Source organism: Chelonoidis abingdonii, chromosome 6 (assembly GCF_003597395.2).
Source record: "Chelonoidis abingdonii isolate Lonesome George chromosome 6, CheloAbing_2.0, whole genome shotgun sequence".
Taxonomy (NCBI): domain Eukaryota; kingdom Metazoa; phylum Chordata; order Testudines; family Testudinidae; genus Chelonoidis; species Chelonoidis abingdonii.
In genome coordinates this window covers 31,436,038-31,456,829 of record NC_133774.1, presented here as the reverse complement: position 1 = coordinate 31,456,829, position 20,792 = coordinate 31,436,038, and the positions used below count along the sequence as shown (strand labels likewise).

Genomic DNA, 20,792 nt, shown 5'->3' with positions numbered 1-20,792 from the left:
GGCTAGGACTATAACAGGGTTTCAAAGAGAACTAGATAAATTCATGGTGGTTAAGTCCATAAATGGCTATTAGCCAGGATGGGTAAGGAATGGTCTCCCTAGCCTCTGTCAGAGGGTGGAAATGGATGGCAGGAGAGAGATCACTTGATCATTACCTGTTAGGTTCACTCCCTCTGGGGCACCTGGCATTGGCCACTGTCGGTAAATAGGATACTAAGCTGGATGGACCTTTGGTCTGACCCAGTATGGCCGTTCTTATGTTCGCTACACAGCTTTTAGTGACAAGGCTGGGTCGACACAGCCTTGTTGCTAAAAGTCAGCAAGTGTGAACCCTCTTTTGTGGTATTTTGTTGGCATTTTTGCCAAAAAAAATACTTCCAGCCCCTCGAACGCTCCTGCCAACAAAGCCACGTTCACACTGCCACTTGGGTTGGCAATACTTTTGTCTTTCGCTGGGGGGAGGGTTAAGTACCCACAAAAGACAAAAGTTTTGGGTACAACTTGCAGTGTAGACACACCCTGAATTTCCTGCCTCTTGCGGGGGTTAATCGGAACTTCCCCGCTAATGTGGACATACACCTCACTCCTCCATCATTGCTATATTTCATTTCCAATACCTGTGGGTGAATTATGTTTTTATGGGATATCTACTTATATTTAAGAAACTAAAAAAGCTCTTTTTTAAAAAAAATTAGATAGTGCTAAGCTTCCTTTTTAAAGGGGAAAATAAAAAGTAAGCAGTGAGACTACTGATGGGGAAACAAGAAAATAACTTTTTATGCGGAGGCTTTGGTGAATGGATGTGTATTCACATCGAGTAAATTACTATTTTTTTCTCCCCTTTAACTGGCAATACTGATAGTTAACTCCTTTTGTGTCCTGTCTTCTGATCTTAGGTTTATCCATGAGATTGAAAACTTTATAGAAATTTATCCTGGAGATGGATCCGTTTTCAAGTCAGAAGGACCATTTTTAGGAAACTATTTTACACATTATTCAGTTCACAAAGAAACAAGACAGGTGGGAATTGCCCTTCTGTTTTACTACTTGAATACTACTCTACTTTTCCATTCGAGGTTATCTGCATATTTCACTTGAAGAAACTGCTTTAACAGAACAGTTTGTACTAAGACATTGTTCTAGTTTGTCACATTTTAGTATTTTGTGTGATAACTTCTCTGAAGATTTTTCAATAATATATTTTTATCACTTGTAAATTAGAGAAAAATCTGGTTAGAACATTTATCTCAAAAACTCAAGAAAGTAGGTATTGTGGTCCTATATTTCCTATTTTTCTCTCTCTGTTAGGATTTTTCCCGTTTAAAAACTTGATTCTTGAAAGGTTTTTTTTTTAAAAAAAAAAAAAAAATAGCATCAAAGGTCCAGAGAGTCCATTTTAAGTGGACTCTCCATTCTTAAGCTGTTTTACTACATTCTGATCTCCTTTAATAAAACAAGACAAATAAAAGAGCCAGTGTGGTGCAGTGGATAGGACCCAGCAGACCTGGTTTCTATTCCTTGCTCTGCGACTGACCTAGTGAACTTTGGACAAGTCACTTCACCTCTCTCTCGCTCTGTTTTCCCTCTCACCCTTTCTTACCTATTTATTTCATGTTCTTTGGGGCAGAGCCTGTCTCAAGTATTAGCACAATGGGTTTGGAGAGATCCTGATTTTTAGCTGGTGCTGCCATACTATAAATAATACAGAGGTGAATGGGAAAAGAACAGAAAATATAGGAAAATGCAGCTTGTGTGTCTAGGATGGAATTCAGTTGCTAAATGATCACAGGTGACACAGCAAATGACTTGAGTTGGCAACTGCAGACTCGGTAAAAACTCCACAGTGAATCAATTTCTAAGATGGTCACAGGAGAGTGTTACAAAGTGTAACTTGTTCTGGTTGTCTAAACCAGGCTCTTAAAATGAGGACTTGAAGTGTGGGGAAGAGGGGATGGAAATTGACTCCCAGGGTTGTGTGGCTAACATGAACCTTATGCGCACATCTTAGCAGTTGCTAAGAACACAGAACCAAACATAACTATTTTTAGGGCTATCTCCTTACTTGGTCTGATCAGAATACCTTTCAAAATCAGATAATAGGAACTTAGCATAACAGTTGGGCCTTGGTGAAAGGCCTTGGTCCAAGGGGATGACAATGACATTATGTTTGTTTGATGTGGTGGTGGTGATGCCTCCTCCCATGCTGAATAAGATGTCTGGTGTGCCTCAAAAGAACCATTCAAAATAGGGGTGGCAACCTTCAAAATCTTATTATTCACTGGGCGAAGGAATGCCCAAAACTTGATATCTTGCTAGTTCTTAAATACCACAATATCTATAAATAACTTCTATTTTCTGTTATGTTCTAGAAAGAAAAAAAAATGTATTCAGCAAACAGTCTGCCTCCTGATACACCAGCAAGTCCATACTCCATCTGTTCCATTATTACCCAGGCAACGAGGTGAATTATTTCTTTTGTTTTATTTTTGTTATATTAATTGCTTTAGCCTTTGGAAGGGCATTCAGTAACAAAGATGACAAATAATGACTACCATATTGTTCTAGTTAGACTTCAACTTTAGCTCTGAGTATAAGAAATAAATCAAAGTAATTTATATCAACAGTACCAGAAAAATATATAAACATAATGAAATAGGTTACAAAATAGATCTTTAACAATAACTGTGTAAATGAAGCTACAGCAAGTATTTGTGCAGTGCAGCATGTTTTCTGCATATGAGATATATATTTTTTGCTTCTCAGAATTCTCCAATACTGTCACAAGACTAAACTTTCATTAACCCATAATTACAGTATCTGCTGCTGGAGAATGGTATGTAACTGAAGACTTGTAAGTACGTTAACACTTGAACTGTTAGCCTGTGTTTAGTAGGGTCTATAGACAACAGCTTCTGGGAAAAAGAGAGGTGGTGTTGGAATTAGTAATATTTGAAATTCATAATATTGATTACGGGAAACCACCAAACACTAATTTAGCCATAAATTCCTTTATTAAATCCAAAGGCCAAATGGTATTGGTACCGTTGCTCTAAACATGCCTAAAAAGCCTAACTAATAAGCAACTTACTATGTCTAAACAGTACAAAACATTTATAAGCATTTAATCAAGATATTTACAAATGAGTTAAACCTGTGGGTGCTTAGATCCATATTGGTCAGCTTCAGTGTGGTCAGGCAGGTATTAGCAATGAAGTAAGAGTTTACATTTTATACTCTTTTTAACAAACAGGTAATGTCATTGTCAATTACTGACTTCAGCTAAAAACCAATTTGAGACAATTCACCCTTATTTCCAATTTTAATCCAAATAAGATTTACAGCTTCCTTTCTTCCTTTGGCCTTCCCCTTCGTACCTTCTCCCTCCCACCCTCAAGCAGAACAGTGGGAAGATTTGGACTTGTTTCTTTTAAGACAGTTTTCCTTTGTCTTGTTACTACAGCTGTTTATTTTATTAATTACTTTTGAAGCCATACATTGGGATGGGCCAACTTTTTGGTCCAAAGGCCACATCTGTGTATAGACATTGTATGGTGGGCTATGAATGCTCATGATATTTGGGTTGGGGTGTGGGAGGGGGGTGCAGGCTCAGGAATGGGGCTGGAAATGAGGGGTTTGGGGTGCAGGAGGGTATTCTTGGCTGGGACAGAGGGGTTCAGAGGGTAGGAGGGGGTTCAGGGCTGGGGCAGGGGGTTGGGACACGGGGGTGGCTCAGGAGTGCAGAATCTGGGCAGCGCTTATCTCAAGGAGCTCCTGGAGGCAGCTTCATGTCCCCTCTCCGGCTCCTACGCGGAGGCATGGCCAAGCAGCTCTGCTGCGTGCTGCCCCGTCCGCAGGTGCTGCCCCTGCTGCTCTCATTGGCCGCAGTTCTCAGTAAAAAAAACTGCACTGTGAATCTGGGTACAAGTTAAATATTAGTAATGACATAACTTTAAATATAGTAAATTTTATTTTTTCTGAACACTTGGTTCACATTAGGTACCAGGGACAGATGGAAGAGAAATGTTGCCAGTTCCATTGCATGAAACAGTTATTCCCAATGTGGGGAAACTTGTTGCATATTCAGATAATAAAGTCCATGCTCTGTTTTGTGATGGGATGACCTTGAATATGGTTTGGGATTTCAGCTCTTGCTATGGAAGAACACAGGTAATTCTCAAGAGCAGGGAAATATCTGTTTTTAAAATCTTTCTATCTGAAGGTGGTGTTAGTTAATACATGTGAAGTCTAGGGAAAGTTTTATACTTGGTGCTGATGTGCATAAAAAGCAAATTGTGCAGGTGGGGAGCCTCCATCTGCCCTGAGTTTGTAAGTCACATTGGTTATACACTATGGTTCACTGTCACAACTCACTCTTCTGTAGCTCTCTGTTGCGTTAGAATGTTGACTGAAGTAAAAAGTACTGGGGGGGGAGGGAAGCATCAGCAGATGTGACTCAGTACATGCAGAGTAAGATTTGTTAAGAAATTATGTTTCATTTGAATGAAGTTGCTACTTTAACAATAACAGAACTTGAGAATGAAGACAAATCTATAACCTCATTCTCCAGATGAAAGTAGAAGGAATTAAATATTCTGAAAGACTGGACATTTCTTCACATGGGGTCAGACAGGAAGTGAAGGGGTTGAGTTTTCCATTATTCTCAGACAGCACATTGAAATCAGTGTTTGGGCAATGCTTGGCACCAGGAATTCCCAGTTCTTGTTTCTGTGATCATGCTGCCAGACCACACCTTACATCTATAGCCAGATACAAATGTTTAAGTGAAGCATTTACAGATATTTCATTTTGAACTAGCATATGTTGTTGATGTTATTTAAAGTAGGTCTACCTCTTTGATTCCACTGCAGAACAATGATGCTCTTTCGTCTTTCTCTTCAAAGATAAATCAAGGTGGTACCACAGGATGGTGTAAAGTAATTTCTCCTGATGGGGCACAGCAGCTAATCCAGATAAAAGATCCTGGAATCTATGAAAGGTAGAGCTGATGCATGGAACAAATTTAACAAAATCAGGAATTCAGTAAAAGTTGAATGTGTTACTGTGAAAAAGATTGTACCTGACTGGCTAGCAAAGATCCAGATTGCACAGCTCAGGGCTTCAGACAATTAATTTGATGGGATATTCACTTATTAATTTAATCATTTTTCCATCATTCTGAATAATAGCTATTAGGAATTGAAGGAAACAGTGCCTGTCACCTGAGGGATGCACTCAAGAGGGACTGCCAAGGGGTCTTAACTGTGACACTACTTTTTGTTGCCCCCCCCCCCCCACTCCGTTACACTAATAAAATAATACCAACAGGATCTTATAAGAGGGATAAGACACAATGCCAGGTTTATTGTAAATACAGAGAGAGAGTGAGAAATCAGGATATGCAATTCAATATTATTTCACTACCTTTCCTTATTCATTCACACACTCATTCATACAAGTTCTGCAGAGTTGTTATGGTTACTAGCCTAGAGGTTGCTCGTGGCAGAATACTGGTCAGGTAGCCTGCACACGAGGGTGGAGCAGTCTTTATCAGATGCGTATCTGATGCTCCTGGAGGATGGTTGCAGAACCAAACTCAAAGTCCCTGTGTTTTTGGTTCTGTTCTTAAAGGATTTTGTCCTTATACAGGTTTATGGGAATTGCTTCATCATGCTGATGTTTGTTTGAAATGATTATCAATCAGCAGGTGGTACATCCCTGACAGCTGAGAGTTATCTTGTTCTTCGAGTCTTCAGCCCTCCATTGGGGGAGAGGAGGGCACTTGGGTGGATTCTGACTTGCCCTGCGGGTTCATCTGGTTATCTCCGTGCTACGCATTCTTCAGCCAACTGAGACTGAAGTTGTAATTCTTAGGCTGACACCTCCCTGACCATTCATTCTTTATCTAAATCAAGCATCCATCCACATACATCCTCTATTTTAACGTACATTTATCACTTATTACTTCACTGTCTCTTTTAACTTCTGACAACTCTCAGGATGTTGCAAATCTACTTAAACTTTAACATACATAGCAAACAAGTTAAAAGCAAGGAAGAGTGGGTAGCTGTGTTCTGTTTTGAAGAACAATTACAGTTGTTTTTGCAAAGCCTTATCACTCTTTGAGAACAGACATTCTGTCTTAGGATGTGTTAACACAATTAGCAGTTTGGCCTTGCATATTTCTCACAGAGAGGGAGAGATACAAAAATGAAAAATCAAGAGGCCTGTTCTGTTACCAATATCTTTGAAATCCCCACAGTTTAAACTCCATCTTACCCTTTTTCTCTCTTGGCCTCGAACTTTTTATACACATACACATACACTTTATGGTGCTAATACAGAAAGTCCCTGATATGGTCCACTTCCCTCCTCCTTTTTTTTTGAGGGGGGTGGGGGCTCAAATAATGTATCCTAAGCAAAAGGGCTAGGGAGAGCACTTGTTCTTTGCTTAGGTATACTCAATATCCACAGCTACTTAAAGGGTTCCAAAAGGTTGCTTAACTAATTCTCTAAGAATTATTTTTGTACAAATATTAAAGCAAATTTGATCAGATAGCAATTCTTGAATTATTTTAATGTTAATTTTCTTGCATCATTTCCATTGATTTCTTAAGACTAATTCTACTCACCATGATGACACAAGTAGTCTAATTCAGTGGTTCTCAAACTGTAGTCCATGAGCTTTATTCGAGTGGTCCGCAGAGAGGTCCCTCTAAGGTATGTGCCCGCGTGGCTGCACAGAAGAGGATGAAGGGACACCCACCTAATTAGTGGAGCTGCACAGGCATGGCTCCACTAATTAGGTGCCTGGACCCTGGAGAAGATGCACATGTAAGGTGAGGTGGTGGCCTTGGGGGGGAATATGGGGTAGGTAGGAGGGGGAAGTGGGGTGGCTGGAATTTGGGACATGCAGGGGTGTGGCAGCCAGAGAAAGAGGCGACTTATTGCAGCTCCAGGGCTACAGCTGCTGGGGAGAGAGGGCCCTTCTTCTCAGCCTCAGCTCTGTGGCAGGGGAAAGACACCCCTCCTTCCCAGCCCTAGCTTGGGGGCTGCTGCAGTGGGGGAGAGACCCCGCCTCCTTCCCAGCCCCAGCTCGGGGCTGCTGCAGTGGGGGAGAGAGGGAGAGACCCCGCCTCCTTCCCAGCCCCAGCTCAGGGCTGCTGCAGTGGGGGAGAGAGGGAGAGACCCCGCCTCCTTCCCAGCCCCAGCTCAGGGGCTGCTGCGGCGGGGGGGAGAGGGCACATCCATCGCATTAGAAAGGTAAGACTACTGATATTAAAATGTGAGTTGTGTGCTGTTATTTGTAGAACAAATATATGGTAATTATTAAGATTTTTTAATATAGCACTTTTATCCAAAGCACTTTTACAACAGTTAGCTAATGGTACAAACAATATTTGGAAATATCAGGTGGTCTGCCGAGACCCTCAGCAGCCCCAGAGCACCCATGGAGTCAGCACCTATGCCTGTGGCAACCTGTATTCTTACAAAAATTCCTGTGGACTCCTTAATATCCATGCAGAGCAGACAATTCCTCGGTTTTAAAGTCGCATTCAAAACACATGCATATCAAACTGAATGGAACTTCATAATACAGGAATTCCATGAATTAAGTTTAAGGGCTTCATTGACCATATAGCATTCAAAACTGGTTTTTGGTTCCAGTGAGTTTGGGCATATCAAATCTGATGCTTTAAACCACTAAGCTGTCACTTTGTATCTCCAGTATCTAATCTCCTCTTCTGTCTATCACCTGAAACTCTAAAAAGTGCTTTACAAGCAACAAATTAAATGCAAAGTAATGTTTACTTTGTGTTTTTTTTTTAAACATAATTAATATACTCAGTTATACAGTAAGGTTCTCTTTCATTTATATGTGGGATTCATAAAAGGACAGATTTCTTCACTGGGTAATCACTTATTGATTCTGGAGGGTTTCTTGTTTTCCTCTTTTATCAAATTCACATAAGAATATGCTGGAGGTTAGCTCTGTCCTGTTCCATACCCTACTCCAGATTTATTGTTTAATGCTGTCAGCTTTCTGTTCAGATTTAATTAAAGGGTATTTGTCTGATCTAAATGGTTATTTTATTTTTTATGAATTGTGTTTTTAATACAGGTACATCAGAATTATAGTAGCATGGTGCAGAAGTTTGAATGATGATGAGGGAGAGACTCTTCCTGCAACTGAGAGAAACTGGTATTCATCACGTATAACTTGCTATTCATAATAAAGAAGGAAACTACCAAAGTTTTAAACTCTAAATATGACACACTGCACTTTTTTAAAGATGAAAAATTTAAACCCATTTATATTTTGTGACTCCACATAATTTTTCTTACAATATATTAAACTATACAAGCAGCTTGTGTTTAAACAGAGGCTTGTTTCCTGATTTCTGTTTTCTGTTTCTGCCATGCTGAAGCTCTTGCCAAAGTAGAAGACAAATATTAAACGATGTTTTGACTTTGTTGCAGGATCAAATGGAGAAACTGGGCTATGAGAACATAAGAGAATCCTCATTATTAAAAAACAAAATACTTCCATACTAGCATAGGAAATCCAGAAAATTCTAGTTCCAAAATATATGCTTCCTTGTGACGGTCCACTATAAAAATTTTATAATCAGAAGAACAACGTCATTTCATATTTTAGATTCTGTGTACACTCCCATCATGTTGGGAAGTGCTCAGATAGCATGGGTAATAAGCACTAAGAACACAGATTATAAACATTTACTTTGAAGCATAGGTGCTGACTTTGTACTCTTCCTGTTGCTAAAGTTTTTGTTCAAATAGCCACTATTCTGACCCCCACAGGAACGCATCTTGTGCTTCTACAGTATCTGTAACAGTAGTTAAAGGGACTATTTAATCATACTTCTGTCTGAATTATTTTTCTGAACTGTTACAAGTAACATCTAAAATTACTATCTTAGAGATAGTTAAGGAAAAATATTTTCTCGTTTTCTTTGAGCACATCACAGGATTTTATATAAACAATTTATGTACAGTTTTCCCTTTGTATATGTGTCTTTTTTACACAACAATAGAAGAAACGTTTTTGTTTTTTTTAAATAGGGAAATGTGATCACAACGCCACAGTAATTGGCAGAGGGATTTAGGGGCAGATGTAGTACTTTGAAAGTACTTCCAACTGATGTTTTAAATTAACTAGACTTCTAGCTGTGTCCTTTTTAATTAATATGTAAGCTATTCCCTAGCACTGTGCTGATATTTAAGAATACTGGTACAGCTATATAATTTGGCATTAAAAATCTCTATATAGATTGAATTAAAATTGGCAGGGGAGAATATTCTCGAAGTAGAGCTCTCATCCTGCACACAATTGCACATATTTAACTTTATCCACATGAGCAGTTCCATTGACCTCAAAAATATGAAGTGGGGGGAGGAAAAAGCAAAATCATTTTTACTTGTACACGTCATCTATAAAACTGCATAAGGAAATAAAATCATAAAGGCAAAAATACATGAGAAATTTTATCATCATCTATCCTGGTATATAAAATAAGTTTTGAATCTTTTAACAGGTCTGTTGTTGCTGAACTTGAGAAAATACAAAGATTTAACTGTATCCTTTCAACAAATATTTCTTTAGCATATTTTGAGTGTTTAATGACCGTGTCCCTTTATTCCTTTTATTGTGTAGGTCTTTTTTAAAAGTTTCTGCCCAGTTATTTATCCTAGGGATGCTCCCCATGTCACACCACTGGGAACTCCAAAAAACTGGCAGAACACACACAAATCCTCAGAAGGGAATAGCTCTATTGTTCAAACTTCTATATTGTATCTTTTTATTAATCTTTTCTTGGACTAGATAACGAAGTTATCAAGTGCTTCAATTTTGCTCCATTGTTAAGCCAGCTGCAAAAAACCTGTTACTTCATATACTCAAAACAGCATGTAATTACCCCTAAATTTACTTCAGTTTTTTAACATGCATTATTAATTCCTTTAGACTGCACAATCTGACATCTTCCTTGATGGCTTTTCTTTTAAATACACTTTGATATATACAGGAAAATATTCATTTTATATAGAGATTTGATTGGAATAAGATTTGGAAATATTAAAGAACTTTCACTTATATGATTTCATAGCTTTATTTATTGGTTGCAGTATGCAGTGGCAAACCACCTAATTGAGAACAATGGTTAAAATATTTTACTAGAATTTCTTTCCTTATTAGACGGGAGACAAAACAGAAATTTTCTTAACAAAGCAACTGCAAGTCTTACTGCAGAACAGCAATGTTCCAAACAAGACTTCGGCTATGAAAAATAATCCATCTCATATTACTGATGGACAACCAGAAAACAGTTTACCTGAGGATATCGGTGAAAGGAGCATATCAGAGGCTTTGGAAAAAACGTCAAAAGTCATCCAAGATATTGAATCTCTCCTAGCCTCCTCTAGGAAGTGATGCTTGAGCAAGCATGTGAAAGACCAGCATTATTTAAATGTTTATGGGCTCTATCCTACAGTCTTGTGCATCAAGTGGGATTTTTGAGTGTGCAAAGAATGAAAAATCAGGCCCTAAGAGTTGGAAACCTGTAATTTTTGTTCTGAATAATTGACACTCTCCTACTGTAACAACAGAATTCTAATCTGCCATACAGACATACAAAGGATAGAACAGAAATGAGGTCTATTTATGTTGTCTGGTTTTATTTACAGGGCTTGAGTAAAATTGCCACCTTTAGTAGAAATTAAAATGACTGTGAATGTTTCTAAATTCCAACATGTTTGATTTATATACAGAATTGTTTTAAGTAATTGAGTTACTGGTAAATAACTGACTAGGCTATCATAATCTGGTTAAGCAATTTTTAAATATGAAACTTTTAAATATTTTATTTTTAAGAGATCAAAGGAATATTCAAGATGTTCCCTCAACTATTTCTGCTCTATTCTTTTACTGTAAAATAGCATTTTAAGAACATTTTGAAAATAAAGTTTCACTAACCCTCATTTGTTTTTCATTTAATGAATATTGCCTTAGAGTACTCTACCTAAACAAAACTTATTTTCTTTTTAGGTTATCATACTTCTACATACTGTAGATAAAGAAAAAAAGTCTTCTAGATCATCTTGTCTGTTCCTAACCTTATCAGCCAAAGAGAGGATTATTCCCTCCAGAATATTCTCCACTGCTTTATCTAGTCTTGTGTTAAATTACTAATGAAAAGAAGCTTGTGCTATCAAAATTATTTCCAAAACTCACAACACTCCAATAGTTCATAAAATGCTCTGTAACAATTTTCAGCATGAACAAGGTTTTTGTGTTTTTAGCATTGATACTTTGGAACATAATGGTGGAGGTGTGTGTAATCTCCCTGAAAAGGCATTTGGGACCCCGTGTCATGCCCTATGACTCAGCCTGCAACCAACTTTAGTACTGTACATACTTGTTCATAAGCTGAATATTTTTGGTAAAAAAGTGATGCATCGAAAAGTGGGAGTTGGCTTATAAATGGGTCTACACCAAAATTTGATGATTTTAAACTCTATGGAATCATTTAATTGAATATCTAATACATTGTTTTGTTTACCTGGAGCATCCGCAGGCATGGAGCTCCTCAGCTGTCTGTGGCTCCAGTTTGCAGTTCTCAGCCACTGGGAGCTACGGGAAGTGGCGGCCAGGTAAACAAAACATCCTGACCTGCCAGCGGCTTACCCTGAAGAGTTGGAGCCAAAGTTTGCCGACCCATTTATTGATGTCAATACTGTAGCCTTTTAAAGTTGCAAAGGCTTTGTTTAGTGGACTAGATTGGCTTGAAATGAATACTAAAAGAGCAGTGATGCAGATCTGCATGACATTTGATCCAGGCAGTTCACAAAATGCTACATCTTACAAGCCAATCTGAAAAATACAATGAATGATAGTACTATAGCACAGGTGTCAGTCTGCTACTGTGTAATTTGATCTCTTCATGCATTTCTACCAATGAACCTATAAGTCCTGAGCCAATATGAAAATATAACATGCAGAATCGATGGAATCGCTAATAAAATTGAAATAGCCTGTTATTGCCACAGACATGCCAATCTACAGGGCTGCTTTGAAATAAAAAAAAGAACAATAACTTGACAGTGATAAAGCAGGTGAAATTCCTATGTAAAGTCCTACAAAATCTATAACTATAATCTATTTTCATACTAGTATTTAAAATGAACAGTGAAATCAAAAGAAAATGATCTGTTTATCACACAGCATTCAAACTTAGTTGTTGAATATGCAGAAGCAAACAATAATTACACCGCTGCTCATGAGAAGCAAGTAAGAGAATGACGAAAAAATAAAACAACACTAAAAGAGATGCCAAGAAGCAAGAAAAAACATCCAATGAGGTGCGCTTCATTTGCTGAGCTGGAGAAAGATCTCAGTAATTAGGTTGTTGAATGTCAACAAAATGGGTACATTGTCACTAGAACTGGAATTCGTCTGTGTGCTCTGCAAATGTCGAAAGATGACAAATACAAGTCAGTAAAGCCGTTAATGTTTGTTGCATTAGCGGGTTGGGGTACTCGCTTCATGAACCATCATGATCTCTGTCTTTGTCAGTGAACAAAGATAGCGCAAAAGCTGCTGAGAAATCTGGAAGAAAAAATTGAATCTTTCCAAAGGTTTATTATAAAATATCAAAAGGAAAATGCATTTGAACTGTCATAAATAGGAAATATGGATGAAACATGGATGAAATTCGATCCCAAGCAACAGAATGGTAACCGGTGTTGGTGGAAAAAACAGTTTTAATTAAAACCACTGGCCATGAAAAAAATCCATTTAACAGTGGTTTTATCGTGTTTGGCAAATGGATCAAAGCTCCCTCCTGTTGTTATTTTTAAAGAAAAACCTTGCCTAAAAACATGAATTTCCTGTCATTGTACGTGCACACAAAAAAGGATGGATGGATGAAAGTGGGACTGTTGAATGGCTGGAAAAAGTGTGGAATAAGAGACCAGCTGCACTTTTAATAAACCTGCTATGCTCATCTGAGACATGTTCAGGGCACACAAGACGGATGCGGTGAAAAATGTGGCCAAAAATATGAAAACTACTTTGGCTGTAATACCTGGAGGCTTAACTTCAGTTCTACAACCGCTTGATGTCTGTCTGAACAAACCCTTTACAGACAGGCTATGCAAAATGTGGTCTGAATGGATGTGCTCACTTATGGTGAAGTTGACAAAAGTCAGGAATCTTATGAAGCCCAAAATCAATCGGGTTGCCCAGTGGATCAAGGATGCGTGGGTGTCCATTCCCTTAGAAATGATACAGCATTTCTGAAATGAAATTTCTATCAGCAATGCACTCAAGGGGTCAGAAGATGATGCCATATATGATGATTACACAACAGAGTCTGATGATGAGAAGGAATCTGAATCTGAAGACGACAGTGCGACATCTATAATGACAATGCAGGTGTAGCTGTGACTGAAGCAGAGTTTAATGAACTGTTTGGTGAATCAGAGACTGATTCAGATTTTGAAGGATTTTAAGACTTTTTTTTCAAGTCTCATAGTGTTCTAAGTTACTTGTTTTAAATATCCATTTACTGATTTTAAATATTGACTAATTTTGAAGGTGAATACAGATTTGTTCAGTTATTATAACAATAGTTTTTTTGTTAGATTAAATTAAAATAATTCGAGCAAAACTTTTGCGAGTTTATGTTGCCAACTTTTAACATATAGCGAAAGACTTTGACTCCCCATCCATCAGGGTAAGCCGCTGGTGGGTTGGGACGTTTTGTTTACTTGGAGCTTAGATGATGTAAAGATCAAAGGGATAGAATACAAGCCATATGACCAAAGGCAGAAGGAACTGGGTATATTTAGTTTGAAAAAGGGGCGATGAAGTGGGGACAAGATACCAGTCTTTAAATAGTAAAAAGGCTGTGCATAAAAAAGATGGAGAAAAGTTACTCACTCTTATTAAAAGTGCAGCTAAGAGGCCATTGCTTAAAACTGCAGCATAGCAGATTTAGATTAACTTTCAGTTAAATTTTTCTTACATACAGTAGGACAACCTGCCGTGGGAAGTTGGGAAATTTCCTTCCTTGGAGGTTTTCAGGAGACAGGTCAGCCATCTGTCTTGCATGGTTTAGACACAATACATCCTACACCTTGGCAGTGGCTGGGATTAGACCATATGATTCTTACAGTCCTGTCTAACCCTATTGTTCTGTGATGCTGATTTTCACAAGCTGCTCTTGCTCTTCAGCCAGGTGCCTGCCTCCAGAGCACAGTGTACCATTAATGTGGCTTTAAAGTGCTGGCTGTACTGTAGGCTGGCTGGAAACGGGGGCGGGGGGGCTGGCGGTGTGTTTACATTCTCTGGACAAGCCGGCAGTGCTCATCTTCTAGGAAACGTTTTACAAGGGAAAGCTGCATAATCAGTGACCATCTGTCCAAAGCGGACGGGGGGGATCCGGCGCTGTCTGCCTTGGCAGCTCCTCAGCTTTTCCCGCGCCGCGGTAAGTCAGTGCCCCACTCCTGCTGCGGCGAGACACTTAGCGGGGTTCCGGGCGCGACCCGCACGCAGGACACCGCACAGGTTCGGGCGCCTCTGGAACTCAGTCCGCCAGCCGCTATCCCAGAGTGCTTTGTGCCTTTCAGCGGGCGGGCCGCCCGTTGTGTCGCTGTAGTGATACGCGGGCCCCGCCTGTGACCGCCGGCGGCAGCGCCCTCACCCGGGAGGAGAGCCGGCGCCGCACGGAGCCGGGCCGCCAGCAGGAACGTGCGCGCCGGAGCCGCTGGCTTGGGAGAGAAGCGGCGGCAGCAGCAGGAGCAGCAGCAGCTGGGACGAGAAAGGTCTGCGCGGGGTCCCGGCATGAGCCGGGCAGGGGAGGCGGCGCTGGGGTCGGTTCTGGCGGGGCCTGCCCCGCCCCGCCCTGGTGTTAGGATAGGGGGGTGGAGGGCTGGGCCGAGGTTCCGGTGTCAGGCCGGGCTGGGGCATCGGAGGGAGCTGGCGTTTCTCCCCCTACACGCTCTTGACTGCGTGGCCTCAGGGACTCAGCACTGCTGCAGATTCCTGTGCTGCCTTAATTAGTCTCCAGTGTCCCCCGCCCTCCCTGGGATGAGGGAGGGTTCCCGCACGCCCCTTCCTTTGGCACCAAAAGCTGGGCTCCCTTCACAGCGTACTTGGGCTCTGCTCGGAGCAGCCGAGAACCGAGTCTAGGGATTTGGGGCAGAACAAGTGCTGAGCTGCTGCTTTGTCATCACTAGAGACTAGCGGCCCCCGGGACAAGTGGGCTTTAGCTCTGCTCTGTGAAGCCAGGTAGTAGTAGATTTACTGACCGCTCTTCAGAAGTACCTCTGTTCAGGCTGATAAACTCTTCCCTGCACGTGCAGCCCAGCCACCCCCTGCTTGCAGTGGTTCTGCTACCTGACTTTAGGTGCCTAGACAGTCATAGGAACAACACTGTGATCCATAAAGCTGAGTTAGGCACGTAGGCTCCCCATACAATGGGGGGAGAGAGGCCTAACAATTTGATCCACAAAGGCTAGGATGCTAAATGGGGAGTTGTTTAAACTAGCCAATTGGAGATGCCAACAACAGTGTCTTATACCCTGCTCCTACCTCTGAGATAGGTGCCTCCCTGCAGCCTGGATTTAGGTGCCAACTATCCACAAACAAGAACCTGCCACAGATTGGAGTTAGGCATCTTAGGCACCTAAATTGTTTCTTGTGTAAATGAGTTAGGTTCTTGCCTCACTTCTCACAAAACAGCCCAAGGAGTTGGTGTTGCCCACGTTTTGAGTTTGGCCCGCTGGTTAGAGCACTAACCTGGTATGTGGGAGACAAAGGGGTGGAGAGCATTTGAACAGGTGTCTCCCACCTGAGGAGAGAGCTTTAACCGCTGTGCTTTTGGATAATCCAATGTGGGGTTCTTGCAGTCATACTGCTGAAGCTCTTCCAATGTGGATAAATAATAGAAGAGAGTGATAGGAGCAGAAGGACTGGGCCTAGAGTGTTTTCATCTCCCAGATGCATGTCCAGACTACTGGACTACAGAGAGAGGGGTAAGTTGGACCTGGATCTCCCACATCCCCAGTGAGTGGTCTAACCACTGGGCTAAAAGTCACAAGATGTGCACCATCACCTCCTCCCACTTCTTGCCAAGGAGTTCTTCAGTGGACTCTTTTTACAACAGTGGACCAGACAAGACTGAACTTTTAGTTCAGTGGGTTTCCTAGAAAATACTTTGGAGAGGAATGCAAATTACCCACCCCTGGATCCATCCATTTGAATCTGCAATCTGAGAGGAAACCTATTGTTTGCTGATCACCTGTAACATAAGGATGAGATCAGAGGCCTATACTGGATAGAAGAGTGACTCTAAGATTTATGAGCGTGTTCGTTCTGGGCTAACAGCTGTTGTGAACTCATGACCATAGAAAAAACCCTTGTTGGGGTTTGAACAACTGTTCATCAGTCAGAGCCCTTGTTGGAGTTGAGGCGATCTCTGGTAATGTTATTAGCATGCATCACGTGTAGGATCTTTTGTCGTCTTTAATAATTTTTTCTGTAATGCGTTTACCTTAGGAATAAATGTATTTGGTTAGAGAGGGCTGTGTGGTAACTTACAACTGTGGCAGTTATGCTATTTGTAGCCTCTGAGGAGAAAATCAGAGCAAGCCTGCTTCGTCAGTCTGACTTTGCTGGGAAATTCACAGTACAGGCAGTAAATTGTGAAGCCTGGAAATAACCTGGTTAGGAGGCAAAGAGATGTATGCGTCTCTGCCCAAGAGAAGTGACAATTGGGGAGCAAGAAGCCCAGGAGCAGACACTCTTGCTGGACGATGGAGGGAGAATACAGTTGCCCAACAAATTATGTTCATCTATATGTCTGACAATTTTATTCTTTACTGTAGTTTCAAGCAGTTTGCCCAGTACTGAAGTCAGGCTTACCGGCCCGTAATTGGGGTCATATTAGTGATCCTCCAGTCATGTGGTACAGAATCTGATTTAAATGATAGCTTACAGACTACAGTTAGTAGTTCTGCAATTTCACATTTGAGTTCCTTCAGAACTCTAGGGTGAATACCATCTGGTCCTGGTGACTTACTGCTATTTAGTTTATCAATTTGTTCCAAAACCACCTCTGATGACACCTCAGTCTGGGACAGTTACTCAGATTTATCACCTAAAAAGAATGGCTCAGGTTTGGGAATCTCTCTCACATACTCAGCCATGAAGACCCATGCAAAGAATTCATTTAGTTTCTCCACAATGGCCTTATTGTCATTGAGTGCTCCTTCAGCACCTCGATCGTCTAGTGGCCTGATGGTTTAGCAGGCTTCCTGCTTCTGATGTATTTAAAATACTTATTTTTTTCCTATTACTTTTTGAGTTTTTGGCTAGCTGTTTTTCAAATTCTTTTTTGGCCTTCCTAATTATATTTTTACACTTCATTTATCAGAGTTTATGCTCCCCGTTCTATTTTTCTCACTAGGGTTTCACTTCCACTTTTTAAGGATGCCTTTTTGCCTCTCACTGCTTCTTTTACTTGGTTGTTCAGCCACCATGGCACTTTTTTGGTTCTCTTATTATGTTTTTTAATTTGGGGTATACATTTAAGTTGAACGTCTACTATGATGTTTTTAAAAGTTTCCATGCAGCTTGCAGAAATTTCACTTTTTGCGCTGTACCTTTTAGTTTCTGTTTAACTAACTTCTCTTTTTTGTGTAGTCCCCTTTCTGAAATTCAGTGCTACAGTGTTGGGCTTAATTATTACACTATTACCAAGCTGTCCAGCTATATTCATCTCTTGGACCAGATCATCTGCTTCACTTAGGACTAAATCAAGAATTGCCTCCCTTCTTGTGGGTTCCAGGATTGGCTGCTCCAAGAAGCAGTCATTTAAGGTGTCAAGAAATTTTATCTCTGCATCCCTTCCGGAGGTGACATGTACCTTGTCAATATGGGGATAGTTGAAATCACCCATTATTATAGAGTTTTTTATTTTAATAGCCTTTCTAATTTCCCTGTGCATTTCACAGTCACTATCACCATCCTGGTTGTGTGGTCGGTAATATATCCCTACTGCTATTTTCTTATTATTAAAGCATGGAATCAGGGCCGGCTTTAGGAAGTGCGAGGCCCAATTCAAACATTTTTGGCAGGGCGCCGGCAGGGATGACTAAAAAAAAAAAAAAAAAATGTAAAAAAAAACAACAACCTTTCATTTCTTAGCAACTGTTTCCCTATAAAAAGCTCTGATTTAAGGGATGTGCCACAGTAAGTATTTTTTGTACCAATAGGGTTACCATACGTCCGGATGGCGATTTAAGAACCAAAAAGCCTGATGTCTGGGAAAATACGGATGTATGTTAACCCCACCTAAAGTTCTTTTTTAAAAAGATGGGCCTGAACTAGAAATGAGCTCTGTTTCACATGGATGGGTCCCCACCACTCCCTGGGGGTGTGCTAGGGTGACCAGAAGTCCCGATTTTATAGGGGCAGTCCCAATTTTGGGGTCTTTTTCTTATATAGGATCCTATTACCCTCCACCTCCGTCCCAATTTTTCACACTTGCTGTCTGGTCACCCTAGGGTGTGCACATGTGTGGGTCCCCGCTGCTCCCTGCCCCTCTCATTGAAGCAGGTGTGCAGGGTTACTGCCCTGGGAACTGCAGGGCACCAGTGGACGTGGGGCTGGCTGGAGAGAGATACCCACCAGCAGAAACTGAACAGTACTGAGAACATAGGGAGAAAGAGAAGACTCATAACACCAGTGAAAGTGGCTGCTGGACTGAGAACAGAGCACAGCAATTCCCAGAACAAAACCAGTCACCATCACAGTAGAAGACATCAGCACGGGTCAAAAACATGAAGACTGTACAGCACTGGACAGACAGATCCACACTACTGGCTAAAGAAACATACAGCATGCATGAACGCCTAGCAGCGCAGATAACCAGCTGCTAGCACAGGCTCACCCCAACTGCTACACACAGGAAGGACAGTGCTGATCATGAAAGACCCCTGCAAGGGACAGAACCGTCCAACTACCGCCAATACCTGCCCCCCACAACATGGAAGCCTATCAGGCATCATAGCTGCCAAGCTACAGGACACAAAGGGCCAGTACATGAGCACAGCTCAGAAGGGCATTGGAAGACACACCAAGCTCAAAACACAGTTGCTCATAGATAGAGCAGTCGCCCAAGACTCAAGTCTAGACAGACCAATCTGAGCACAGCCTGGATTGACTACAGGAAAGCTATGACTCAATGCCCAGCCACGTGGATCTGTGAATGTCTGCGCTATACAAGTCAACAGGACACTAAGGACCTTCCTCAAGAACTCAATGGGACTATGGAAGACCAACACTAGAAGTCAACTCAAGGCAGCTTGTACAATGGCCATCAAGTGTGGCATATTACCAAGGATGCCCTGTCCCCGCTGCTGTTCTGCATAGGCTTAACCCCTCAGCCAGATAATCACAAGGACTGGATACGGGTAACGGTTCAGGAGTGGAACTACATCAGCCACCTCCTCTACATGGATGACATCAAGCTGTATGCTAAGAATGAACGACATCGACTCGCTAATCCACCTGACGCGGATCTACAGTGAGGCTATGGATTCATTCGGACTGGAGAAGTGCGGCCGGATGGTAGTGAAGAGAGGGAAGGTAGTCAAGACTGATGGGGTGGAACTACCAGCGGGCCACATAGCAGACATACAGACCAGCTACAGTACCTTGGCATCCACAGTCACATGGAAACCTGATGAGGAGCAAGGAAGACAGCAACATCCAAGTATCACAAGGATAAGACAGGTCCTGAAGAGCCACTCATCAGTGGGAAGAACAAGATCCACGCATCAAGGATACCCCTGCCGGTCATCAGATACCCTGCCGGTATAGTGAGCTGGCCAAAGGAGGACATGGAGGCTGCTGATGTGAAACCTGGAAGCCTCCTCACAATGCAACGAGGTTCCACCAAGTCCACACCCAGCGACTGTATACAGCGGAAAGAAGGCGGGCGGGGCTTGGTGAGCGCAGGCCACTGTCCTGGATGAAACCCGGAACATCCAGGAGTACATCAGTAAGATGGCCCCAAAGATGATGCTGAGAGATATGCCTGAGGCAGCAGCAGACATGGGAGGAAGACCAAAGCAGAAGAAGTGCCATGGCAGACAAGACCTGCATGGAATGTACCATCGACAGATGCTGAGGTGGCTGACATTGGGAAATCCTACCAGTGGCTGGAAAGGGTTGGACTAAAAGACAGCACTGAGGCACTGATCATGAAGCACAGGAACAGGCACTGAGCACCGATCCATTGAGGCAGGGTCTACCACACTAGAGAGGACCCAAGGTGCAGACTGTGCAGAGAGGCCTCAGAGACAGTCCAACACATAGTGGCAGGATGTAAGATGCAGCAGGAACAGCATACACTGAACGGCACAACCAAGTGGCTGGCATTGTGTACAGGACATCTGCACAGCGTATGGGCTAGACCCTAAGACAGATGGGAGATTCCACAGAAGGTGTGAGAATAGCAGGGCTAAGATCTGTGGGACTTCAGATCCAGACAGACAGGCAGGTACTGGCCAATCAACCAGACATCGTGGTAATAGACAAGAGCAGAAGACACAGGTGTGATAGATATAGCAGTGCAAGTCGACAGAATCAGGAAGAAGAATATGACTGGAGAAGTACTAGGGCCTGAAAGAGGAACTAGAGAGGATGTGGAAATGAAGGCCAAAGTGGTCCCAGTGGTGGTAGAGCACTCAGGGGCTGTGAACCTAAA

General features: G+C 41.7%; 2 protein-coding genes and 1 long non-coding RNA gene across 8 annotated transcripts in view; 2 read left to right on the top strand and 1 right to left on the bottom strand.

The window, feature by feature from the left end:
• C6H5orf34 (chromosome 6 C5orf34 homolog) overlaps nt 1-10,503 on the top strand; it is a 21,461-nt gene extending 10,958 nt beyond the window's left edge. For 2 of the 4 annotated variants that reach the window (XM_075066935.1, XM_032780824.2), the window contains 8 exons: nt 897-1,020; nt 2,370-2,461; nt 2,764-2,833; nt 3,997-4,167; nt 4,869-4,996; nt 8,120-8,200; nt 9,555-9,595; nt 10,257-10,503. In XM_075066935.1, coding sequence (XP_074923036.1) covers nt 897-1,020; nt 2,370-2,461; nt 2,764-2,833; nt 3,997-4,167; nt 4,869-4,996; nt 8,120-8,200; nt 9,555-9,595; nt 10,257-10,447 — 898 coding nt within the window. In that variant the 3' untranslated portion in view covers nt 10,448-10,503. The remainder of the gene's footprint in view (nt 1-896; nt 1,021-2,369; nt 2,462-2,763; nt 2,834-3,996; nt 4,168-4,868; nt 4,997-8,119; nt 8,201-9,554; nt 9,596-10,256) is intronic. The other 2 variants (XM_032780822.2, XM_032780823.2) reach the window with 2 other exon arrangements.
• Nucleotides 10,504-12,023: 1,520 nt separating this feature from the next.
• LOC116825103 (uncharacterized) lies at nt 12,024-14,236 on the bottom strand. 2 transcript variants are annotated; one of them, XR_004373767.2, is made up of 3 exons: nt 14,154-14,236; nt 13,200-13,311; nt 12,024-12,478 (listed from the first exon to the last, which is right to left on the bottom strand). It is a non-coding gene; the product is annotated as an uncharacterized LOC116825103 (long non-coding RNA). The 2 variants fall into 2 exon arrangements; XR_012656078.1 differs by having other exon boundaries at nt 12,024-13,311.
• Nucleotides 14,237-14,417: 181 nt separating this feature from the next.
• The window catches only part of TMEM267 (transmembrane protein 267), a 31,272-nt gene continuing 24,897 nt past the window's right edge, over nt 14,418-20,792 (top strand). Inside the window, exon 1 of one of the 2 annotated variants that reach the window (XM_032780827.2) lies at nt 14,418-14,504. The gene's annotated coding sequence lies outside the window, so the exon portion shown is untranslated. The other variant, XM_032780825.2, reaches the window with a different exon arrangement.